Genomic DNA, 26,592 nt, shown 5'->3' with positions numbered 1-26,592 from the left:
GTAAAGAGTTAAGGTTAGCTAAAATGCTAAGTTGTTGCAAAGTAGCTAAAAGTATTAGGTAGTTTCTAATTAGCTAACATGCTAAAGTTGTCAAACACGCAGCCTTTAGGTTGCTAGACGTTCGGTCCTAGATGTATAGAAGCCCACGTACTGAACGATGAAATGCAACCATAACTCGTCCCAAGGCTTGTCCTCTGATTTAGAAACACTTGGTCAATTGATGTACAAATTAATTTCATTAATCTTGCTCTCATGTACAGTATGTCATTCCTTAAGCAATATAGACATACTGTATCATAAAATCAAGTGTCATTTGCATGTAATCCATTTGCTCCTAAAAAAAAAAAAAATACCAGAAAACACCATTGCCTATTTTAGATACAAATGTGGCCAACATACAGTATAACTTACTAAAGTTAGCAGAATCATACCTAGCACAGGAGGCTGCTGAGGGGAGAACAGCTCATAATAATGGCTCGAATAGAATTAAACACATGGAAACCATGTGTTTGTTTAATACCATTTCATGAATTCCGTTCCAGCCATTACGAAGAGCCCGTCTTCCCCAATTAAGATACCACCGGCCGCCTGTATTACCTAGCCTACACACACAGTATTAAAGACCCAGTACAGTCACACTGAACAAACACAGAAACACAACATGTAAAGTGTTGTTCTCATGTTTCATGAGATGAAGTAAAAGTTCCCAGCAATTTACCATGAGCAGAAAAAGCTTCTCAAATCAAATCAGGTCAAATTTGATTGTTCACATACACATGTTTAGCAGATATTATTGCGGGTGTAGCGAAATACTTGTTTCTAGCTCCAACAGTAATATCTAACAAGTTCACAACAATACACAGAAATCTAAGGAATGGAATTAAGAATATATAAATATGGGCGAGCATAGACTAAAATACAGTAGAATAGAATACAGTATATACAAATGAGATGAGTAATGCAAAATATGTAAACATTAAAGTGACTAGTGTTCCATTTAATTAAAGTGGCCAGTGATTGAGTCTTAAATATATATACACACACACACACACACACACACACACACACACACACACACACACAGCAGCAGCCTCTGTGATGGCTATTTAAGTCTGATGGTCTTAAGATTGAAAAACAGCATCTGTCTCAGCTTTGATGCCCCAATACTGACCTCGTCTTCTGGATGATAGCGGGGTGAACAGGGAGTGGTTTGGGTGGTTGGTGTCCTTGATCTTTTTGGCCTTCCTGTGACATCGGGTGCTGTAGTTGTCCTGGAGGGCAGGTAGTGATGGGTACGCCGAGGAACTTAACTTTCCACCTTCTCCACTGCTGTCCCGTCGATGTGGATAGGGGGGTGCTCCCTCTGCTGTTTCCTGAAGTCCACAATCATCTCCTTCGTTTTGTTGACATTGAGTGAGAGGTTATTTTCCTAGTACCACACTCCCAGAGCCCTAACCACCTCCCTGTAGGCCGTCTCGTCGTTGTTAGTAATCAAGCCTACTACTGTTGTCGTCTGCAAGCTTGATGTTTAAGTTGGAGTCATGCGTGGCCACGCAGTCATGGGTGAACAGGGAGTACAGGAGGGGGCTGAGCATGCACCCTTGTGTTGAGGATTAGCGAAGCGGAGGTGTTGTTTCCTACCTTCACCACCTGGGGGTGGCCCGTCAGGATGTCCAGAAACCAGTTGCACAGGGTGGGGTTCAGACCCAGGGCCTCAAGCTTAATGAAGAGCTTGGAGGGTACTATGGTGTTGAATGCTGAGCTGTAGTTAATGAATAGCATTCTGACATAGGTGTTCCTTTTGTCCAGGTGGGAAAGGGCAGTGTTGAGTGCAATAGAGATTGCATCATCTGTGGCTCTGTTGGGGCAGTAGGCAAATTGGAGTGGGTCTAGGGTTTCTGGGCTAATGGTGTTGATGTGAGCCATGACTAGCCTTTCAAAGCACTTCATGGCTACAGACATGAGTGCTACGGGTCGGTAGTCATTTAGGCAGGTTACCTTAGTGTTCTTGGGCACAGGGACTATGGTGGTCTGCTTGAAACATGTTGGTATTACAGACTCAGTCAGGGACAGGTTGAAAACGTCAGTGAAGACACTTGCAGGTTGGTCAGCGCATGCGTCCTGGTAATCCGTCTGGCCCTGCGGCCTTGTGAATGTTGACCTGTTCAAAGGTCTTACTCATCGCTACAGAGAGCATGATCACACAGTCGTCCAGAACGGCTGGTGCTCGCAAGCATGTTTCAGTGTTACTTGCCTCGAAGTGAGCATAGAAGTAAATTAGCTCATCTGGTAAGTTCGTGTCACTGGGCAGCTCGCAGCTGTGCTTCCCTTTGTAGTCTAATAGTTTGCAAGCCCTGCCACATCTGATGAGCATCGGAGCCGGTGTAGTACGATTCAATCTTAGTCCTGTATTGACGCTTTGCCTGTTTGATGTTTCGTCGGAGGGCATAGCAAGATTTCTTATAGGCTTCCAGGTTAGTCCCGCTCCTTGAAAGTGGCAGCTCTACCCTTTAGCTCAGTGCGGATGTTGCCTGTAATCTATGGCTTCTGGTTGGGGTATATATGTACGGTCACTGGGGACGACATCATCGATAGTTGAGTCAAGCCCGGTCTTCCTGATCGTCGTCTGCCTGGGGCGCTGTGCTGTAGGCAGTAAACTGACACCTGCCTTCTCTGTAACCTAAACCAAGTATACATCAGTCTCTCTCTTATCTTAGTGGACCTTGCTCACTAGCTTTGCATTTGTTTAGTCCAAGTTTACCTGTGAATGCAAGCCTGGAAAAAGAATACAGCATATTGTTGATTTGACACATGATTTTGTTTGTGATATTGCAATCCAACACATCATGATCTGTCTTCATTAGTTTCAGCCAGTGTGCTATCGAAAGTGTAAGAGGAAATGTTCTAGCAGGATTTAAAATTAGCTGTCAACAAACGCATGAAATGTCAATACACTACTGCTGCCATAACAGTGCACAAGATAATACATGACACTGTAGGCTTGAAACACCAAAGTTCAAGCAAAATAATTTAGGAAATTCCTACGTTTACAGCATCACAAGTTGGAAAGTTCAGCCTAATGTGAAACCAGTTTAGTAACCACACTATAGCTCAAATGTTTAAACTATATCCTGTTTCAGGATGTTTAACAGAACTCAACTATTTTACCGTCTGCATAGTACTTTTTTCCAGAGCCCATGTAGCTTGTCTTTACGCTATGGCATAAATAAACATTAAGCATGTGAATGTTGAAGACGATTTGACAAATATTTAAGTAAAAAAAGTTTACGAATCCTCTTTAAAATGTGATTATTTTATTTGTTGTAGAAATTATACGTGTTCTTTCAAAACCCCCAGTTAAAAAAAATATCTACAAAAATATTTCCAGTATTTAACAAAATGTGTCTGGCTAATCATGTTAAAAAAGAACACATTCATTTCAGATTTGTCAGACAAAACACATACTGTAGTCCAATATCTATACCAAAGCAATGTCAGTCATTCTATACACCTTGGTGATGATAACCTCCACTTTCTCTCCTCCCAGATGACAGAGGTCAAGGATACACACAAGATGGGTGTCTTTCAGCTCCTCAGCAGTTGCTAAAATCTCCTCTGAAAGATAAAAAGAAAAACCAGCATACACAAATTAACTTCAGAATATTTAAAATTGTTGGAAACATTATGTATGCAAACCTCCCAAAAACAGTGTCTACATTCTACACTGAGTATACAAACCATTAACTCCTTAACTGACCAGGTGAAAGTTATTGATGTCACTTGTTAAATCCACTTCAAATCAGTGTAGATGAAGGGGAGGAGACAAGTTAAAAGTATTTAAGCCTTGACAATTGAGACATGGATTGTGTATGTGTGCCATTCAGAGGGTGAATGGGCAAGACCAAATATTTAAGTGCTTTTGAACGGGGTATGGTAGTAGCCGTCAAGAACTGCTGTTTGGTTTTTCATGCTCAACAGTTTCTTGTGTGTATCAAGAAGGGTCCACCACCCAAAGGACATCCAGCCAACTTGACACGACTGTGGGAACCACTGGAGTCAACATGGACCAGCAACTCAATACTAGGAAGAAGTTCCTAATGTTTGAGTATACTCAGTGTATGTAATTAATAAATGCCTAATATTATACGTTGACAATCTACCATATCAATTGTTTGATTTGACCCTGTACTGTACCATGTAATCAATACTCAGTCTAGCCTAAAATGGACAGCGCATTTGATTTGCCATAACTGCTTTCTTAAGTGGACTCAAGTTTTAGAGTTGAAAGCCCCATTTGGAGGTCAACATTAGGAAATTTGATATTGTAAATATGCATGTGAGCAGGTCAAGAACCACAAATAGCACTCCTTAAATAGCCTGGAGTTTTACCTTAGCTAAAAGCACTGCCCCATGACTTGCTCTCAGGGGTGTGTTTAACCTTCACCCTCCCCTCCCACTCTACCCGGTGTGTTACCTGGTTCAGGGAGAGCAACCTCACTCTGGCTCAGGGGGTCTGCGAGAGGGCAGATGAAGCCTGCAGACAGGCAGGACAGAAGTGTGTTGTCATGGGGGTCTTGAGTTAGACCTAAGGACCTGGGGTCCCCAGATGACATCACAGGAACAAAGGCAGCATCGATGGCCATCTGCTGGTTTATACCTGCCAGAGAGAGACATGTTAGTGTGTGTGTGTACATTTTACAGTAAAACAATGCAATTCGTTTTTTTGTGTGTACTTGTTAGCCCTTTTTGTGACGGTCGAGAGCCGTGCGTCCTCCGAAACACGACCCTGCCAAGCCGCATTGCTTCTTGACACACTGCTCGCTTAACCCGGAAGCCAGCCACACCAATGTGTCAGAGGAAACAGCGTATAACTGGCGACAGAAGTCAGCTTGCAGGCACCCAGCCCGTCACAAGGAGTCGCTAGAGGGCGATGGGACAAGGAAATCCCAGCCAGCCAAACCCTCCCCTAACCTAGACGACGCTGGGCCAATTGTGCGCCGCCTCATGGGTCTCACAGTCACGGCCGGCTGTAACACAGCCTGGGATCGAACCCGATGCAGTGTCTTAAACCGCTGCGCCACACGGAAGGCCCTGAAATTATAGAAGTTAAATTAAACACGTTTTTTTTAAACACTAAGGATGTATACTTAAAAAAAATATATATATATATATTTTTTTAAATCAGGGGTGAAAGTAGATTATTTTTTCCCGGTATAGGACCTCGCATGTGCACATATTTTTGATGAGTCTAATAGTAAAGACATGTCACCTGTATTACCTTTTTAACAGTGGTGGAAAAGTACCCAATTGTCATACTTGAGTAATTTTCTATTAAGGTAAAAGTCACCCAGTGAAATACTACTTGAGTAAAAGGTCTAAAAGTATTTAGTTTTAAATATACTTAAGTATCAAAAGTAAATGTATTGAATAAAATATACTTAAGTATCAAAAGTACAAAATCATTTCAAATTCCTTATTAAGTAAACCAGATGGAGCCATATTATTGCTTTTTAAATTTACGGATAACCAGGGTCACAGCTCAACACTTAGACATAATTTACAAATGAAGCATGTGTGTTTAGTGAGTCCGCCAGATCAAAGGCAGTAGGGATGTTGTCTTTTAGCGTATGACTTGGACCCTTTTCATGTTACATATTTAATGCTTAGGACGAGTACTTTTGGGTGTCAGGGAAAATGCATGGAGTAAAAAGTTAATTGTTTTAGTTAGGAATGTAGTAAAGTAAAAGTTGTAAAAAATAAATAGTAAAGTACAGATACACCAAAAAACAACTTAAGTACTTTACACCACTGCCTTTTAATGGGCCATGAACACAACCAGGCATGATGTTTTTATCTGATTGTCAAACAAATCACATCCACATACGTTGGTCCACTAAAATAATTCCAGCATCTAAAACTGTACTGTACACCCGACATTTGATGAATGGAAAGAGATATCTATTAAAACACCCCAAAAATGATGATATTCGGCAATTGTCTTTGGAGAGACTTGCAGCCTGAATTGATTGTGTCCACTCACTGGTGTCCGCTTGCATCACGGTCCCGGCAAATCATCTCTGCCTAGCAAAAATGTTGCGTTTACCTCAAACCACACCGCATTTTGGAGCTATACCACCGGGTTTTAAGTCCATTCACTAATTTCTCATGGGGCTGACAGGCGCCAACAATAAATGATGGTACAATAGCCTAAAGTTTTCATATTTGATTTAATTATTGTAATAGGCTCATGTTTTACCAGTACGCCGTACCGGCACTATTTATTTTGCCGGTACTCTGTACCGGACCGGCTTACCTTCACCCCTGAGAACAATAAAAATCACAGATTAACTCCAATCATATGAAAGAAATGAGCTCTACATTACCTAATATTGTGATTTTATAGTATCCTTTGCAGGTTACTGGTGAGAGGGTGTCTGTGGTTTGCTCTGGAGTCCACCTAGCAGCATGTAGGTTACTCTGCTGCAGCAGAAGGGTCTTGTCGTCAAATCTGAATCTCTGAGAAAGGCTCTCTGAGTACACACCACCAGGATGTAAATATTCTAACACTTCTTGTCTCTGCTTTGGCCACGAGCTGCTTTCCCACGATGTCCTATCACAGTCTGCAACTGCTCTCTCTCCAGTAGCGCCTTCACTCTGTGGAATATCTTAGAAACAAAATAATATAGGCCTATCAATGTCACTAGCCTTGTAACATCCCACATGAATGATGCAATGGCAAGTAGTTTCCATGGTTTCCAGACAAACAGCATAGTTAATATCTCTGGCTAGCCCCCACACTTCACTAGCCATGCTTAACCCATAAAGAGAGGAATACAAGTTAGGCCACAAAGATAAGTGGTGAGATTATGTTAATGTGGCAAAACACTCATACCTGGTGGACCTAGTTGTCCACTGGCTCTAGTTTGGTCAGTTCTTTTTTCTAGTGGACCAACTTCCTCTGTTTCAGAATCACTCTCCTCTTCACCTAGCTCCTCTTCTGTTAAGCCATGGCCAGCCTCTCTGTGAACAGACAAAGCGCTCACCATAACCTGAGCTACTCGGTGGGTCCCTGATGGGCATAGAGAAATTATTACAGTGACCTGGGATGGTTGAGGATAGTTGATTCATTACCTTTTCTCTTGCATCCTGGCACGAGTAATGTAGCATCGCTTCATCACTCTAAAAGACAACAAAAAATTCTAAAACATCAAGTGAAAATATGCTAATCTAATTTCCAATGCCATAGTAAAGGGGAGTTATAAGTACAGTTTTGAATGTTTAATAGCCTACCCTTGTTTTAGGGTAGCCATACTAAACAAGTGGACCGTGGTCCAGATTCGGACCCAGAACGGGGTCAACAGACCGCAGGCCCCGATGAGATTATTATAATTTAACACACATCAAAAAATGTAAAAATATGCAGAATTGCGCAATTCTGCAATTTCTCTCCGCTCCACTTGGAGATTACTCACCTCTTCTTGGCTTGTTTTCTTTTCCGTCTGCTGGGTGAGCTCTGCACACTAGAGGGCGCTGTTTCCCTGTTTATCAGCATCTGAGTCACTTCTACAGTCCTCTGATCACTGGGTGGGTCAGATACAGCCACAACAGACTGAACCATCTGCTGGAGAGAACCAGGCATTACATTATACACTTGCCTGACCAATGACAATACCTATAAAGTTCTGTACAGGCAACTGGTGTTTTTTTATCTTGCAATTCGTCCTGTTTATCTTTCTTGTAAAAAACCAACGCATCTACTAAGTGTGTTGAAATTACATGAAGTCTGTTATACATCTATGAAGCCTACCTGGTCTGACAGAGTCTCCTCTGGCAATGTCACATACTGCACAGCCATGATCTGTCCTTGGATTGCCAGCCGCTTGTGCTCACGATAATGCAGACCCTCCATCTCACTCTTCAAGTCATTTGCAGCAACTAGAGGAACTTGAGCTGAGATGGGAAATACAGTGCATTCGGAAAGTACCCCTTGACTTTTTCCACATTTTGTTGTTACAGCCTTATTCTAAAAATGATTAAATAAGAACATTTCCTCAATCTACGCACAATACCCCATAATAAAAAAGCAAAAACAAGTTTTAGCAAATGTATTACAAATAAAAAACAGAAACACCTTATTTACATAAGTATTAAGACCCTTTGCTATGAGACTCGAAATTGAGCGCAGGTGCATCGTTTCCATTGATCGTCCTTGATGTTTCTACAACTTGGAGTCCACCTCTGGTAAACTCAATTGATTAGACATGGTTTGGAAAGGTACACACCTGTCTATATAAAAGGTCCCACAGTTGACAGTACATGTCAGGGCAAAAACCAAGCCATGAGGTCGAAGGAATTGTCCGTATAGCTTCGAGACAGGATTATGTTGAGGCACAGATCTGGGGAATGGTACCAACATAAATTCTCAGCATTGAAGGTCTCCAACAACACAGTGGCCTCCATCATTATTAAATGGAAGAAGTTTGGAACCACTAAGACTCTTCCTAGGAGCTGGCCGCCCAGCCAAACTGAGCAATCGGGGGAGAAGGGCCTTGGTCAGGGAGGTAACAAAGAACCCGATGGTCACTAACAGAGCTCCAGAGTTCCTCTGGAGATGGGAGAACATTCCAGAAGGACAACCATCTCTACAGCACTCCACCAATCAGGCCTTTATGGTAGACTGGCCAGACAGAAGCCACTCCTCAGTAAAAAGGCACATGACAGCCCTCTTGGAGTTTGCCAAAAAGCACCTAAAGGACTCTGACCATTAGAAACAAGATTCTCTGTTCTGATGAAACCAAGATTGAACTCTTTGGCCTGAATGCCAAGCTTCACATCTGGAGGAAACCTGGCACCATCCTTGCGGTGAAGCATGGTGGTGGCAGCATGCTGTGGGGATGTTTTTCAGCAGTAGGGACTTGGAGACTCGTCAGGATCGAGGGAAAGATGAACGGAGCAAAGAATAGAGAGATCCTTGATGAAAACCTGCACCAGATCACTCAGGACCTCAGACTGGAGCGAAAGTTCACCTTCCAACAGGACAACGACCCTAAGCACACAGCCAAGACAACGCAGGAGTGGCTTTGGGAAAATGTCCTTGAGTGGCCCAGCCAGAGCCCGGACTTGAACCCGATCAAACATCTCTGTAGACCTGAAAATAGTTGTACAGCAACACTCCCCATCCAACCTGACAGAACTTGAGAGGATCTGCAGAGAAGAATGGGAGAAACTCCCCAAAACAGACATGCCAAGCTTGTAGCGTCATACCCAAGAAGACTCGAGGCTGTAATCGTTGCCAAAGGTGCTTCAACAAAGTACTGAGTAAAGGGTCTGTATACTTATGTAAATATATTTCAGATTTTTAATACATTGCAAAAAATCTATTTTAGAATAAGTCTAACGTAACAAAATGTTGAAAAGTCATGAGGCTGAATAGTTTGCAAATGCACTATAATTATGAAAACAATTTAAATGGTGATGTCTGCTGTAGTTAAACAAGCATACAAACAAAACAGTGGTGCATATTACAGACGGATGTAGATCTTTCCTTCTTGGAAAAAGATTCACCTCTTTTACCTGAGCCATCTGCCACAGACTGTGTGAAGATAAGAGGGGCGTGAGGGAAGCAGTAATGGCCACCAACAGCAGTCTTCTTCAGCATGACACTGTCCTTCAGAGTCTTGGTCCATTGGATGAAGCTCTTCACCCTGGGGTCTGACACGTAGGGCTGGCCCTTGTGATACCCTGAGGGAAAACTACATCTGATCAAGTATAACAACTACATATTATATCTTAACAAAGTTGCAGTGCGTTTCTCCATATATTCCTTTTTAAATAGAGTTTTACTGTTGATCTTTTCTGTTTCACAATGTTTTGCATTTGTTTGATAAGCAGTTGTGGGAAAAGTACCCAATTTTCATACTTGAGTAAAAGACACCCCGTAAAAGAAATTGACTCAACTAAAAGTCACCCAGTAAAATGCTACTTCAGTAAAAATCTAAAAGTATTTGGTTTTAAATATACTTAAATATCAAAAGTATAAATCATTTAAAATGTCTTATTAAGCAAACCAGACAATATATATATATATTTTTTTACATTTACGGATAGCCACGGTCACGGTTCAACACTCAGACATAATTTACAAACTAAGCATTTGTGTTTAGTGAGTCTGCCAGATCAGAGGCATTAGGGATGACCAGGGATGTACTCTTGATAAGTGTGTGAATTAGACAATTTTCCTGTCCTGCTAAGCATTCAAAAAGTACTTTTGGGTGTCAGGGAAAATGTAAGGAGTAAAAAGTACATTATTTTCTTTAAGAATGTAGTAGAGTAAAAGTTTATAAAGAGTAAAGTACAGATACCCCAAAAAACAACTTAAGTACTTTACACCACTGTATATAAGGGACAATTCTTGTGTGTTTATTATATATTGTATTACCTTGTCTGCTATTTTATTAGTATGTTTTACTTTTATTAATCTACATGTATTCTGTACTGTTGAGGAAGACAAGTAAGCATTTCACTGTACTGTCGTCACATCCACTGTATTTTGTGCATGTGACAAACTTTGATTTGATCTTTTGTTTCTTTGCAAATGACAGCAGCACTTACCTGTAGTGAATATCTGTGTCTCACAGCTGCTGGTGAGGTAAGGCAGTGAGTCTTGCTCTTGACACTTCCTCATCTGAGTGCAGACCAGGTATGTCACTGCATTGGGAAGAGGGGAGGGTGCAGAGCAGGGAGAAAATAAGTACATTTAGGAGAATTCTGTTGCAGTTTATCTATGGAATTGTTGGTATTATACTAACTGTCATATTTACTTGGGTATAGCCCATTGAATATTTCTGGTTGTGAAGAAGCAAAAATCTCCAAAATGAAAGGAATATTGGATGTTCCATCCACTGCATGGACCCAGCGGTAAGTCCAGTATTTTTCTGGGCCTGCAAAAAAATGAATAAATTATGGGCATTTGTGTTACACTTTCACATGGAATTACCTAATAGTGAGAAATAAGTGAGTAGTTAAAGTGTAATGAGCAACTCTTACCTGTGTTCCCCTTACTCTTTATTCTCTCCACCCGACTCACAAAAGTTACCAAGCCAATGACATCACATGCAGAATTGCTGGCCAAGCTGTCCAGTTCTGATCTAGAAGAAAAACATTTATAAGTAGTTCAGGCAGATTATAAAGACTGCTTAGTAATGTTGGAAATGTTACCCAGGGAAAGGCCTTTGTTTTTACATCAAATCTAATTTCAACTCCATAATGTGGTTGTGAACTTACCTAATGGCGAACTGGTAGGAAACCTCAGGCAAGCCCCATTGAGGTGGCACACTCTTGGCTGGAACCACAGTAAGGACTGCAGTGGGATTCCGTGGATTCAGACAAATTTCTGCAAGGCAAGCAAAGTCAAAATTCATACTAAAATGAACAGTTTGCAAAGAATCAGACAGAATGTTCTCTCAAAATGACTACTCAGGTGTGCTGCCTGGCAACATACTGGTAATGTTGATTTACTAAGTTGTGAATGACTTGGTTCAGTACCTACTGAGTGAAAACTCTTCATTCTGTGGTTGTCTATGTGAGGTCGTGACCTGTTCTGATAGCTCTGCTTGAGGGTGTAGTTTTGGAGATAGAGCACAGTTCCAACATTCAGTCTCTGGTACCATTCTGGGCACAGCTCATTCCACAGGACAAGGGACATGGTGCCACTCTGGTCTGCAACCTCAAAGTAGGCCTGGAGAATAGAGAATTAAACATACAATCCTGATGAGACACTTCATACAGAATACTTACAACATTCGAAGAGACATGAATTATAGTGTCAGGGTTCAGTAGAGAAGAGACAGTGTATTGGTCAATGGTATGGTACAGATACTTGATTATATGTTTATGCCTCACCTGGTACGGGTAATAAATCTTGAGTCCAGGTTTTCCATAATACCGAAGTCTGGATTTATGAATCACCCTCACTATCAGGGGGAGAGGTCGAAACATGCATCCGAGTAATGACTCTAGATCACACAGGAGGGTCATCTTTGACACTGTTGAAAACAAAATATCTTATCACGATTTCTGTTGGAGATTGTGGTTTCTCACAAAAGTCAGCAACTTAAATTCACATCTTACCATCCAGCACCACATCTGATGGGGGGACATCTGGAACCCATAGTCTGCCTTCAGGGTCCTCGTTATTCCAAAGAGACAGGTAATGCTTGCGGCCCACCTGCAGGGGTGAATCACTTTGCAATGCCACAATGTTCCCAAAGCCATCCTTTGAAATCATGGGGAGGGAATCCAAGTCCTTAATCTTGCGCAACACATTAGACTCCTTTGAACCATGTTCAATCTTCTCGATGCAAACACAACCCTGACCCAATCTTCTCTCATTGTAAACAAATGAGCACTGGGTGATGTTGATATCAATTCCACTACGAATAATGTTTTTGTGGATCAGATGATTTAAACTACAGTCAAGAATGCACTTGGCCTGCCATACTCCATCAGTCACTATCATGTCATAGCTGTAGTTGTCAAGAGGTTGTTGTTTTACAACATTTTGTTGTTCTGTCAAATATCTCTGAAGTTCAATGACAGCTACAGCATCAGTTTTATCAATTTTAAGTGTACGTGTTTTTGCAGTAAAGAACTGTTCCAAAGTAGAATGTAAGAAAGAATTCTGATTATTGTCAGTCAATGGATCAGAACAAGCCGATATGGTCTGAACTTCTTCGGGCATCATTAATGCGCAACAGGCCATGCACTGGGGGAAATGGGTTTGTTTACAACTACCTACCTACCTTAAATGTATGCCTTGGCTAACGATGTAGTTAGCTAGCTAACTTTAGCTCTGTAAACAAAGATTGTTAACAGCCGTTTGCTAACTAGCTGACAACGCAAACAAGCGTTAACCATCAACCTAGTGCTAGCTGTATCGGTCTTGCCATATCCAATAATATAGCTAGCTTTCTCTTGCAAAAAAACGCTAGTAACTAACTTTAGATATTTAGCTAACTAACGCGTTAGCATGCTAATGACGTTACTGATGAACAAGAATCAACAGTTTCCGTTTTATGACTAGCTAGCTAGTTTTGTACTTACAAAAGACGATAAAATCACGATAAATTGGTTGGAAACATTGTAGCTAGCTAGTTACAGCATCTTAGAGAGTTCCGCTTTTGCTTCGGCGGCAGTGGATTTGAATTTTGGAAGCGGTTATTCTACACATCAACGCGGTGCTGGCATGCCCCACTGACGCACACAGAGCTTTGCATATCACTTATATTATGAAGGAGAAAATAATCTTCAATTGCACATTAACCCATTCATGTCCATAACGTAAATGTATAATTTACACTTGTTCTCTGAGTTTACTGATGGAAAAGGGTTTGTCTACAATGTGTTTTTTTTATATTGTACAATATTGAACAAAAATAAACTCAAAATGTAACAATTTTACAGATTTTACTGAGTTACAGTTCATGTGAGGAAATCAGTCAATTTAAGTAAATTAATTTGGCCCTAATCTATAGATTTCACATGATTGGGAATATATGCATCTGCTGGTCACAGATACCTTAAAAAAACGTAGGGACGTGGATCAGAAAACCAGTCAGTATCTGGTGTGATCACCACCAATTGCCTCAGGCAGCGCAATACATCTAATTTGCATAGAGTTGATCTGGCTGTTGATTGTGGCCTGTGGAATGTTGTTACACTCATCGTCAATGGCTGTGCGAAGTTGCTGGATATTGGCAGAAACTGGAACACATGTCGATACAGAGCATCCCAAATGTGCTCAATGGGTGACATGTCTGGTGAGTATGCAGGCCATGGACGAACTGGGACATTTTCAGCTTCCAGGAATTGGGCACAGATCCTTGCGACATGAAGCCGTGCATTGCCATGCTGAAACATGAGGTGATGGCGGTGGATGAATGGCATGACAATAGGCCTCATGAGTTTGTTTACATGGTTTCTCTGTGCTTTCAAATTTACATCAATAAAAATCCATTGTGTTTGTAATATTCATATGTGTAAACATACTGAATTGTAATTGTTTGCATTTTACCGCCATATCATACTGTGCTATGATTGGTTAAGACCACCCAAATGGTTAGGTGATGGTCAGTTTGATCCTGGTTGGCGATACGTGAACACGCCAGTTATAGCTAGCTAATAAAGAGCTACGTTAAGAAATATCCTGTAGTATTGCATTTTATTATTTTGTACAAAGCGTGCAAAACAAGACATGGTGTCAGAGTAAAAGGTCTTAAAAGATGGATTTTTCTGGAGTTCCTTCACCTCGAATGGACTGGGAGTCTACAAACTTACCCGATGCATGGCGTAAGTTCAAACAGCATGTGGAGCTCATGTTCACGGGTCCTCTGAGGGAAAGAGGTGTTAGGATTGGTGTTTATTGCACTATAACCCAATGCTATATCACATGTGATATAATATTAGCGACTGGGCGCCTGGGTGTCTGTGTGTGTGTGCTGGAAGTAACAGTTAGCCCCAGATAAGTGTGCTGGGAAGCTGTGGTTAGCATTGAGCGAGAACAGTGTGCTTTGTATGCAGGTGCAAGTAGCTCAGACAATGTTGCAGAGCTGTCTGACCTCAGCCTCTGGGGTGAGGGAGCGTAATCTACACAGCAACAGCGCCGGGACACCAAAAAGCGCCAAGAGGCTGGGACTAGCCTGAGCGCCGGCGATAGGCTGAGCAAAGTTTAAACCACGCTCAGCCTCTGTTGTGACAGGCCAACAAGTAAACAGCTGTTCTTATACGTCTGTCACCGTATAAGAAGAGCTGTTTACTTACATCCTGCCAGTTCTCTGTTCTATCCTGCGAGGTGATACAGAGAACCCGTATATACGAAAATTGCATTTACCATTTATCGCTTGAGTTTAATAAAACATACTTAAAGTATATTCGGTGACTCTGAATCACATTTTGTCCTGATACCAGATTGAATTGACGCAAATCCCTTATATGGTGACCCCGACGTGATCTGGTGAAGGACCTCGCTGGACATTGGAGTGCCAGCCAATTGACCATTGCTGTCGTCAGATGGGTGTGTCTCACAACTCCACACCGGTCAAATAAAAAGGTAAGCAGAAACCTATTGTGGAAATACTAAAGTTCTGCACATTGGCATTATCCAAATTTAGTGTTGTGAGACACCTGTTTGATGTAATTAACCACATTTTATTAGTTTATATTGGTAAAAAAATCATAAGGAAGACATAGTGGTGAATGCAATTTTGACTGTCCAGGTATTCTATGATATTACGAACAAATGTGATGTACTGGATGAGATGCCAGTGTGAATGAATAAGGGTGAGATGCCCAAATGGGCTATATGTCCAAAGTATGAGTGAGGTTGGGGATTAATGCAACAGTGAATGAAGTGTATTAAGGTGAGATGCCAAGTTTGTATGAAGTAAGCTGAGACCTTACTGGCGTGAATGAAGATTTGTGAGACTCAAATCGTATGTATGAAATACACTTGATATTCAGTCGTTTGGCCCTGAATGTATACAATTTATACACTCCCTATTGTGTGTGACTGTGATTAATTTGAATACATATTTGATAAAATTTCTTATATTAGGGATTGTTAATTAAATTTAGTAATAAGTACTATAGTTGAGGAGTTTTTAATTAAAGAGAGCAACAGTGTGAATGTATATCCATATGTAAACGCATATCCTGATTTGAACTGTACTAATCTATTTGATAAAATTACTAAACCTGTATATTCAACCTGTATATAACGAAAAACATAAAACCAATTCGGAGTAGAGAGAATAAGGAGAATCCTCGCTGGGGGAAAGCTTGGACCTTTGAATTGTAATATTTTCTGGGAATTGTCTCGGTGCCGGAGTTTGCGAATACAGACAATTATAATAATATGCTTGTTGGCGGGGAAACTCAATCATTTCGATAGCGTTGGTGGTTCAGCGGTAAAGGTTTTGCCTTCAACGCGGGAGACTGGGGTTCGTATCTCAGCCTTGACATCGATAGACTAAAATTCATTCTGATTGTAATTCAAATATTTATAGGTTTTGCCCGGAAAGATACGGTTGTTAGTGTTTGTTCAAGATAGGAACTGAACGTTTTAATAGTTTGTTTAGGTTGAATTGAGAGACTAATTCCTTCAAAATAATGGCGAGGCAATTTCTATGTAATACATTGTGTTTCCCAAATGATCTGCTGGAATAACCTATTGGGAATGGAGTCGTATTTTAAAAATGCTGTATCATAGAAGAGAAAGTTACCTAAACCTGATGAATTCTAAGGAATAACGGAGAGATACGATAAAGTTTTGTGTCATCAGGATGTTATATTTTTTATGAATCGACTGACATACGATATAAATTTAGCAAAGAACATGGTACGTTTAAATTTTGGGGTATAGAAAGTTGGGAAGTTCGGTTGGTTTTACTTTTTCGATAGAATTTAAAGCAGAACTCAATCTGAATAGGGGATATATATTTGACAAGAGGCAGGTTGACTTGCTGCGTCATTACGTTGAATACACAATAACGTTCCTCAAATTATGACAGAGAAAATTGGTTGTGTCATTTAGAGGGAAAATGCGTGCATTATAGCTTTGAGTCCCTTTTCAAAAGTGGCTAAAAGTTCCAAATACATTTTTAAAAAGTAGCTGAATATCGTCAGGATAGTCTGAAAAGATGCTGCAGCTAGCAACAGAATTGCTAGGTGTTTCATTGGGCTATATTTGGCTATAAGATAGGGAGGTAAGAATAGTTGAATCGTAAAAAGTTGTGGTTATTTCCCGGGTATTGCAAAACAAGACAGTGTTCGTTGTCCGTAGCTCATGCCTGCCCATACCATAACCCCACCGCCACCATGGGGCACTCTGATCACAACAGTAACATCAGCAAACTGCTCGCCCACACAATGCCATACACGTGGTCTGCGGTTGTGAGGCCAGTTGATGGTACTGCCACATTCTCTAAAACGACGTTGGAGGCGATTTATGGTAGAGAAATTAATATTAAATTATCTAGCAACAGCCCTGGTGGACATTCCTGCAGTCAGCATGCCAATTATCACGTTCCTTAAAAATCACACACCCACTCCACTGCATAGCAGGTTAGTGATTGCTTTGCAATGCTTTCAGGTAGCCACTGTTTCCTTCCAAACCACTCATTGTTGAATTTGCGACTTCCAACTTGTTGTGTCATGTTTATGTCCAATGGTTGATGAGCACCGATACGTTTTATCTCTAATTTCTCTTCATTTTTTTCTCTTCATATGACAAGGATTAAAAAGCATTTGCCAGTAGATAGCTTGCTAGCTAAGATTTTGAAAGTATTGTAACGACCCTGGCTTTATAAGCGTGGAAATCGTCTCTGAGCATGCTTTTGGGGCACGGTCGATAGCGCGCCGGACCTCGGGCTAGAAGGTCGAGGGTTCGAGACCTGCTCCCTGCTGTTTCATTACAGTATGATGTTGACATGATCAGTCCAATCAAAGCTACTGTAGATATAATGTGATTTGACAATTTTATCTGTGGCCAATTACCCTGAGCCAAATTTGATGGGCACTTCTAATGTATGGGCACTCTATGGCAGCACCCAATGGTCTTGAATTTTCAAGCTCTACCCTTAGATTTGGCGGTAACGTAGTGTCCCCATGAGTGACAGAACACTGAGCCAATCACGATGCAACTAGAAAACATTACCCAATCACAGCGCAACTAGAGAACATTACCAACCCCTACACTCTGTATTTTCCACAGACTGCCCCACCACCACAGACTGCCCCTCCACCATAGAAAGCACTGAGCTAGGCTGAAACACCTGCATTTTGGAGCTGCCTTACTCAAGAAAGCAAAAAAGAGACCAAGTTTGTATGCAGCTTTATTAACTCAATGATTTTATTTCTTGTTTTACATTGTTTGCAAACTGATATGTGACAGGTATTAATGTCAAAATAACATGGAAAAACATGCATACCTGTTTTTAGCTAAAAAGGTGGGGATCAATGACGGTTTGCCACTGCCCACAGGTCAGCTGTTTGTTCACCCACCGGCAATTGCTAATAACCCATCCGACTGACTATATGTGATAAAGTGAAAATCTGAGGCCAGCACCCAACCCTAGCCGTAAATACAGAAAACGCACTACAGTCAAACAAGGCAGTACGCTTTTTTTGATATAGGGTGCAGGATTTCTTTTGCTGCCTGGTTTAGGTATGTTTCTGCTTATAATTTTCATTTTTGTAGGCTATTTGTTAGTCAACTTGTCTATAATTAGATACGTGTAGCTTTTCTTTTGGCATTATATGGGGCCCTAGAAGATAAATAAACCCTTGCTCAGCAGAATAATGTATCCTAATAGATCGATAGAACGAATGCTTCAATCTAGTTGACATCAAGTTTTCGCTGTCATCTTTCGCAGAGCAAAGATGTTTTGGGACTGGGGAGAAAATACAATAACAAAAAAAGTCTATATTTTCTGTACAAAATGTTCAAATGACATCAATTTTACTGGTTGTAAGGAAAAGAAAGCTGTGAAAACGAGCCAACTTGTTTCTGATAAGATTTCAGTTCGGCTTCAATGCATATTTTATGTGGTTGAAATACTATCTATTAGCTGTTATGATGAAGACAGTACCTTTACAGATGGTATCTAACTGAGCATTGCATTCTCTTCTCTCAAGATGCATAAATAAATAAATCCTATCTCTCCACTCCTGTTCCCAAGTCCAAATTTCTCCTTAATTTGGTGTATCATTTTACTTCAAGAAATGCTTAATTCTGCAGGAGTTATTATTTAGGCTATGTGAGAGGTTATAGACCTACAGTCAGTGTCCAGATTTCAGTTTCCATTTAACCCATCTAAACAGTAGGCTACAGTTCCATTGACATGCCATAGGCCTATTTGAAGTCCCGTGACTGTCGGATTTGTATAGTGCCTCACAATCATGACACATAACACTGCTATCATCCTCTTTTACCACTTCAAATATTTTCCAAACATTACTTTTTTGGCCCTCCCTTCTCTTTTTCATCTCTCGTTTCGCAGCTGTTGTTTTATTAAATTAAACTTCGACAATGTTCTTTTTGCCTTTGTGGATTGACGTTACATTTTTCTGCCCATTCCCAAAAGCATTATTTGGCGACTGACGCATACAGTTAAGCCCTAAAGTTTAGGTTTATGCACTAATACCAGATAGATAAAAATAATGAAAGAAAAACCTCAATATACTGTAGCCTGTATAAATTGCACAATAATTATAAATGTATGGATATTTTAAAATATTGTTTCTCTTTATTCAACTCGTCGGGACTGCAGGTTATGAGTCAACCCGCGCATCACTAACCCGCGCACATTCGTCCACTCACAAAATAATTCCAGCATCCAAACCCCAACTGTGCACTATGCACCAGCAATTTCATGAATGGCATTCTGCGATTTTCATTAGGCCTACACTTGTAGCTTGAATTGATGAGTCCACTTTTGTCCACACGCGCCTCGGGTCTCGGCCACTCACATCTCCGCCTTAGCAAAATTGGTCTCCTCGAACCACAAGGTAAATTGGAGCGTATGCCACCGGGTTTAAAGTCAATTCGCTAATTTTCACGTGACTGACATGCGGGAATGTTAAATAATGGTGTACTATTCTGTAGTTTTCTTGACATTTTGTGTTAATTGTGATATGCTCACATTGGTACGGCATACCTCCATTATTTCATACTTCTAATGTCAATCTTAAAATGTCAATGTGGCCTGTGTATTTTGATATTGACATGAATGGGTTAATGAAAACACGCACAATAAAGTGTATTATATATATATATATTTATTTTCAAAGATAGCATGTTATCCAGATTGATGTAGAAATAATTCAATATCACTATCACAAAATTAATATCCAAGCGGTTTCAGAATGTAAACTTTTTTATTAATTTATTTTAAAACAATATTAATATGTTACAATTTTATTTTTGATGGTATATACAGAGAGAAAAACAAGCCATACAATATTATCAACTGTGCAACACCAACTTGCTGAATTGAAGAAAATAAAAAACTCAGCTCCCCGATAAGACACTTTAATAATGTGTTACAAAATACTTCTGTTTGTTTTACTTTAAAATCATGTAACATACATACATACACACACACACATATATTCAATCTATTTGACATCTTATAAAATAACTATATAATCTAAACATTTTTTGTACATTCTATAATACAATATTTTCAATTAGTTTTCTGCAATGAAATGGCTGTTATGTACAGTACCAGGTTCTTTTTTGTTTGTGTCTTACTTCTTCCTGGCAAATTTTACACAGTATTCATTCATGGACTCTCCACCCCATATACTGCAAGGATGCGCAGTCACCTCTAAAAGGTCAGAAATGCAAAAATGAAGGTCACAAAAAGAATGACACTTGATGAAGAATCAATGAACATAAAACTATAGTCAAACGGTAAAACAAAAAGTGCGTATTCTACTGCTGGGGAGACAGATTCAACAGAATCAAAGAGAGAAACAGTACCATTTGATCTAGTGTAGCAATCACAATTAACAAACAAATACCAATAAACATGAACATTTGTATAAACTGAAGCAATACACAGCAAACACACAATGGCTATCAGTATGACCTCTGTGGGAAATCATCTGTGGGACTGGGTTAATGGAAATTGAATAACTGCCTGTGGATGCAAATAGGGGCAACTAAAGCAAATTCTTTACATAAGATGGAGGATAAACTACAGTTAGCTAGAGAGCACACTGGACAATTTTGAGAACATGGTTTACTCTTATTCTATGAGCTTGATAATTAAACATACACTACATGTTCCTTCAACCAGCTTCAAAAGGCAGTTTACTATATGATTGGGCATTGAGCACATTGAACCAACAACTGAGTTTTTTTCTGAATGATAAGGTTGAGTGGAGGCCAACCTGGGGACATATTTTGCTGACTATAAACAAACAGGATTTTAAAAGGATTGGGTATGTTAACAGGACTGTTTCTAAACAAATCTGCATGTAGGTCTTGAATAGTCACTGTTGTGTCTTTAGAGTAATAACAAACGGACACAGTAACTATGTTGAAACAATGTGTTGCTCATATCACTTAATCCAATGTTTATGTTGGGCTGACCCAGCAAGAGGCCAACAAGTTTTACTGAATCTAATATGGCCCCCTTTCCTGATGCCAGCATCACTCTGAGAAAAGTTGACCTGAGTCTTTAGTGTGAATTAAGTCATTCTAACAAAGTCTTTAGCAGATACAAGCTGTACCTCAGTAAAGACATTGCTGATATTCATGGTTGAAGGAATGTTAAAGATATTTCCATTTAATTCACATAGTACATTAGTTTATAGTATACAACTATATCTCTTTTTTTTTTACATGAGTACATACTTGCCTAGAAACATAATTTCAACAGCATAAATATTTTTTTCTAATTTAAAACGGCACATACTATAAGAATTCTAGAACTTTGTTTGATCTCTTCAACCAAGATGAACAGCACCAGTCTTCGTGAGAGTGACCGTAACCGATGAAGTGATAACGACTCAATGTCCACAGCAGAGATTGGTAGGATTGTCATAAACGTTGTACAATTTAAGATTCTTATCACTCCACAATGCATTTCAACCTTCACTTCATGTGAAATGGCACATTTAGTTTAGATTAGAATTCCAATAGGTTGTTCCATTTTGTTATGGCTAGTGAGTGTAAAGGGAAACTGAGGCATACATTAGCCTCTTTGTTTGACAGGATATAAGTGTTTCACAGTAGGACTTTCCCATTAAAATATTACAATATCTAATGAACGTGGGGCAACTCAAGTCAGATACCTACTGTTGTAGTTATTTGGGGAAAACGTATGGAACTTGAAAAAAATAGTTATTTTAAGTGGTCAGTTTGATTGTCATTTACATTAGCAGGCCATTTGTCTCTGGTTAGTATTTTGTTCATACACAGTATTCCTAAAATCACCAGTGTATGGACACAATTATTCATACATGGATAAATACACTTATAGTCTCTATAGTCCAAAAATCAACAACATTCTGCTGAGTTGCAAAGATGACCAAATATAAACAAACTGTAACCAACAAATTGTGAAAAGTACAAATTGTTAATGTAATACTGAGAATATTTGTTTCCACAAATAACCTGAGAAAAAAATTACGTTATGAAAGTATACATAATCAATGTACGACAACTACAATACATTAGTGATGTCTTCCTAATCATTGCAGCATCTGTTACACTTGATACAAAACAATGAGTTCTTGGGTGATTTGGGCAACAAACTACTGTTACTGTGCTGTTAGTAGCTTTTAATGCTTGTGAGCCGGTTAAGGCATTAAGACCTTATTGACTTATCTTTCAATGCCTGATTAAAAACGCACCCAGTAGAACAGCTTCAATTTGTTTAGAAATGTATGATAAACAAACAAACATGCTACGGTAGTCTACAAATAAGGTTTGCTCTTTCCATTAAGGTGTGAATAAAGAATATGAAGCTTGATCTTTATGAATTATTGAATACAAATGTTACCATAACTAATTGTTACTATTGTTCGCTTTTAGAAAAAATCATGTCTAAATATTTGATTCTATAATGAAAATAATAGTAATTGTATGAGGACATTTGTTGCTGTGTCAGTCATGCAAAATATTTTTTCCCCAAACATGGACTAATAGTGTTGAGTGGTGAATATACTTCAGTGGTTAATAATGATATCAACTATGTCTGGGAATGGCTGATTGAATGTTTGATGAAAAGACGACACGTCCAACATCAAAATGAACCCCTTCCTTTATGTTTCCTTGAAACTACTGTTTCATAATAGTCTTCCTATGTCAAAACAAATATATGTATGCACAGCAAAACCATAACCTACAGACAAGTGTTTTTCATGTGAAATGAAGATGCAACTTTGAAGGAGTAAATGCTCACTGCATGTGTTTACTCTCTGGAAACAACAGGACAGATGGTATGAACACAGTACAGTCAGTGCACAACAAGGCTCACCTAACAACCTCTCTATTTGTTGATAACACATCTGCATGGAAACACACTGCAGCACGGTTTTCCTGTTGATTACTTTGATAGTTTTTTTCCATCCAGCAGTGTCATGATGAAATATGACGAGTAAGCATGGCCCCCAGTAGCACAGTGGAGTGGGACAGAGATGTTGGTGCAGCGAATATTTTCATTTTCACATTTTGTTTTTGCTGTGTAGAAAAAGCCACAATGGCTTCTTAAACAGTGAAGAACACAGCACAGCATGGGACCAAATATGCCTCTCTGTGTCTTCTATGCATCCCATAGAATTCTGCCACCTTCTGTAACAATACGTTTCAGAAGATATCTCACCACTCTGTTTGTGTCTTCGGTGCTACTGAGTGAGCATATTTCGGAAGTCTGAAAGGCTGCCAGGCTGGTTTTGGGAATGGTGGTGTTGCCGCTGTTGCTGTTGTGGTTGTTGTTGTTGTTGCGGTTGTTGTTGAATATAACTGACAGTACCTTGCTGTGGGACATTAGTAGTGTGGAAAAAAGCCTGAGTGGTTCCACTGTGTAAGAGTCCTTGGGGCTGCATCTATCAACAGAAAGGGATCAGGGCATAAGTGAGGCGATATTAGTTCTACAGAGTGAGCCAAACCCCTCCAGCCCAAGGCCTGCTATCACACTACTGCAAGTAGTAGGACTACTACTGTACCTGAAAGAACTGCTGGGGCTGCTGCAGCTGCAGAGAGTGCTGGCAGGCCTGCTGCTGAGCATGATAGGTGGGCTGGGCCTGGTGCGTGATAAAGCTGTTGTGAGGGATCATGATGGAGGACGTGAAGACGGGAGAGGGGACCAGGACAGCGTTGCAGTTCACCTGCTGCATGGGAAACGACGGGGTCATCATCTGCTGCTCCAGGGTGTATCTAGGAAGGGATGGGTGCAATCAACAGGTCAAATATGTTTACTATGTTGATAGTTACAGAATGTGTGTGCCATTCAGAGGGCTCTATTTTCGGCTGGCGTTACGGTGGCGTTAGTGTCAAACGCACGTTATTTAGAAACATAAAAAACGAATGCTTTTCCCCCCATTTCGTTTTATTTGATTAAAAATCAAGCATAGCCTCCCCTCCTCTTAATTAAGTATTTTTTCCCCCCTGCCCAATGCAGTTGCGAAAAAGTCAAGACTGTCGATAAACGGTTTGGATCCTGAGACCACTTTGAATTACATCTTAATCACCAAAGCTTTATTAAAAAAAAGAAGAACGTTTGACAGGCGCAAAACAGTGAGCTGACATTCCATTTTTATCTATGCATTTTAGGGAGACCCACGTTATTTTAGCCATGCAGGTGCCGTTTTCGACGTGCGTAAAACCCCCTCCATGATGTAAGCTACGTGTCCATGCCCATCATGAAATGAGCAATGAGAACATCTGTACCGGTGAACCTCGTATTTAGAAGTTATTTTCCTATGACAATTGCTTGTTTTGCGTTTTATATTTTCAAAACCAAGGCCTCCCTTACCCTAGGCCTACTATGACTCCCTTACCCTAGGCCTACTATAATGACTCCCTTACCCTTGGCCTACTATGACTCCCTTACCCTAGGCCTACTATAATGACTCCCTTACCCTAGGCCTACTATAATGACTCCCTTACCCTAGGCCTACTATAATGACTCCCTTACCCTTGGCCTACTATGACTCCCTTACCCTAGGCCTACTATAATGACTCCCTTACCCTTGGCCTACTATGACTCCCTTACCCATGGCCTACTATAATGACTCCCTTACCCTAGGCCTACTATGACTCCCTTACCCATGGCCTACTATAATGACTCCCTTACCCTTGGCCTACTATAATGACTCCCTTACCCTAGGCCTACTATAATGACTCCCTTACCCTAGGCCTACTATAATGACTCCCTTACCCTTGGCCTACTATGACTCCCTTACCCTTGGCCTACTATAATGACTCCCTTACCCTAGGCCTACTATGACTCTCTTACCCTAGGCCTACTATAATGACTCCCTTACCCTTGGCCTACTATAATGACTCCCTTACCCTTGGCCTACTATAATGACTCCCTTGGCCTACTATAATGACTCCCTTACCCTAGGCCTACTATAATGACTCCCTTACCCTTGGCCTACTATAATGACTCCCTTACCCTAGGCCTACTATAATGACTCCCTTACCCTAGGCCTACTATAATGACTCCCTTACCCTAGGCCTACTATAATGACTCCCTTACCCTAGGCCTACTATAATGACTCCCTTACCCTAGGCCTACTATAATGAAGGCTGGTTCAACAGCAATGCATCTTTTTTATCCAAGCGATTTTATGATATCATTGCATTTTACATTTATTGTTGTTGTTAAAAAAACAACAACGTTTAAACGTTTAAATTTACTACAACCAAACTTATTAGAATGATTCACCTTCCTGGTTTTATGGTAACAACTCCGTGGCGCGCATGCAATGCAACTGCTGGACATGTGTGAATACGATCTGATCTGTAACATAATCAGAACTATGTTCATAAAACATTAGGGAGCTGTATAAAGGTGAGTGGACATTCTCCCTTTCTCTTTATATTGGATCCAGCAACTGTGAAAGTTTGGATGTGCGTAGAACCCTTTATAGTGTGCATTGTTTTAATATTATATGACCACAGGAGAAATGATGGTGCCTGTAAGTGTGACATAGCCTATTTAAAAAAAAAAAAATGTTGTTTTGCTTAGAATTTTGTTTTTGCCTAAATTCTCTTTTTAGGCCTTATCAATAATGATTTGAATCTTGCTTATTGACAATGTTTGCCATGTCCATGCTCAGCCATAATGCAATTTATAGTAGGCCTAGCCCCTATATCAGTGAAAATGCTACTGAAGTCATGCAATTCCTTAGAAGAGGTGGACTGCAAATGGGTTCAAGTTAACATATTTAGCAAAGATAGGTCTACATTTTGTTATTTCATTTCTGTAAGACATTTAACAAACTATAACGGACTAACATTGGAATTGGAGTTGATTCAATGTATAAAAGACCATAAATACACAACTTAAAGGAACCACATACTTCGCCATGGAGCACGTTCTGATTGGCCAGTGAGGGGCCAAGCCTCGACACCCACACAACTTGTTTATTCATCAAAACCCAGCCCTTTCACGCCAATGCCAGCAAGTCCGCCGATATTTGTAATAGTAAAAATAATTCTGCCACACCCCTGAAACTATAACACTACCGTCTGTGCTTAGATTTACCATTGCGTTAGGTTTGTTAAAATAGAGCCCAGAGGCCAGACAAAAGATTTAAGTGCCTTTGAACGGGGTATGGTAGTAGGTGCCAGGCACACCGGTTTGAGTGTGTCAAGAACTGCAACGCTGCTGTGTTTTTCACGCTCAACAGTTTCCTGTGTGTGTCAAGAATGGTCCACCACCCAAAGTACATCCAGACAACTGTGTGAAGCATTGGAGTCAACATGGGCCAGCATCCCTATGGGACTCTTTTGACACCTTGTAGAGTCCATGCCCTGACGAATTGAGGCTGTTCTGAGGACAAAAGGTGGTGCAA

The 26,592-nt window shown here is 40.3% G+C and overlaps 2 protein-coding genes and 1 long non-coding RNA gene across 9 annotated transcripts in view; 1 reads left to right on the top strand and 2 right to left on the bottom strand.

Annotated features, from left to right (window-relative positions):
* Positions 1–3,297: 3,297 nt before the first annotated feature.
* On the bottom strand, positions 3,298–13,268 carry LOC139537223 (RPA-related protein RADX-like). Of its 4 annotated transcripts, none has more exons than XR_011667489.1 (15): positions 12,130–13,268; positions 11,902–12,044; positions 11,545–11,737; positions 11,284–11,392; positions 11,047–11,147; positions 10,821–10,940; positions 10,612–10,707; positions 9,574–9,741; positions 7,808–7,950; positions 7,473–7,621; positions 7,132–7,179; positions 6,893–7,020; positions 6,384–6,665; positions 4,475–5,091; positions 3,298–3,615 (listed from the first exon to the last, which is right to left on the bottom strand). XR_011667489.1 is itself a non-coding variant. In XM_071338300.1 (15 exons), the coding sequence occupies exons 1-15, from the start codon at positions 12,758–12,760 to the stop codon at positions 3,479–3,481; spliced, it is 2,631 nt and encodes an 876-aa protein (XP_071194401.1). In that variant the 5' UTR covers positions 12,761–13,267; the 3' UTR covers positions 3,298–3,478. The 4 variants fall into 4 exon arrangements, 3 of the variants coding, with proteins under 3 accessions (XP_071194401.1, XP_071194402.1, XP_071194403.1); XM_071338300.1 differs by having other exon boundaries at positions 4,475–4,657; positions 12,130–13,267; XM_071338301.1 differs by having other exon boundaries at positions 4,475–4,657; positions 7,473–7,618; positions 12,130–13,267.
* A 362-nt stretch (positions 13,269–13,630) lies between these two features.
* Positions 13,631–18,718, top strand: LOC139537222 (uncharacterized). 2 transcript variants are annotated; one of them, XR_011667487.1, is made up of 3 exons: positions 13,631–13,817; positions 14,965–15,106; positions 17,768–18,718. It is a non-coding gene; the product is annotated as an uncharacterized lncRNA (long non-coding RNA). The 2 variants fall into 2 exon arrangements; XR_011667488.1 differs by lacking the exon at positions 13,631–13,817 and adding an exon at positions 13,835–14,346.
* A 1,195-nt stretch (positions 18,719–19,913) lies between these two features.
* LOC139537221 (neuronal PAS domain-containing protein 2-like) overlaps positions 19,914–26,592 on the bottom strand; it is a 71,149-nt gene continuing 64,470 nt past the window's right edge. For all 3 annotated transcript variants that reach the window (XM_071338296.1, XM_071338298.1, XM_071338297.1), the window contains 2 exons: positions 23,734–23,944; positions 19,914–23,613 (listed from right to left, as the gene is read on the bottom strand). In XM_071338296.1, coding sequence (XP_071194397.1) covers positions 23,413–23,613; positions 23,734–23,944 — 412 coding nt within the window. In that variant the 3' untranslated portion in view covers positions 19,914–23,412. The remainder of the gene's footprint in view (positions 23,614–23,733; positions 23,945–26,592) is intronic.

The sequence above is a fragment of the Salvelinus alpinus genome, chromosome 13 (genome assembly GCF_045679555.1).
Source record: "Salvelinus alpinus chromosome 13, SLU_Salpinus.1, whole genome shotgun sequence".
Lineage (NCBI taxonomy): Eukaryota > Metazoa > Chordata > Actinopteri > Salmoniformes > Salmonidae > Salvelinus > Salvelinus alpinus.
The sequence above is the reverse complement of the archived record's forward strand: the minus strand, read 5'-3'. Positions and strand labels throughout refer to the sequence as shown.

Coding starts and splice junctions, on each gene's coding strand:
- LOC139537223 (XM_071338300.1), bottom strand. CDS start 12,760: ATGGCCTGTTGCGCATTAATGATGCCCGAAGAAGTTCAGACCATATCG. Junction 11,738..11,901: donor AGATTTATTACCCGTACCAG/GTGAGGCATAAA, acceptor TCTATTCTCCAG/GCCTACTTTGAGGTTGCAGA. Junction 10,941..11,046: donor AAAGAGTAAGGGGAACACAG/GTAAGAGTTGCT, acceptor ATTTTTTTGCAG/GCCCAGAAAAATACTGGACT.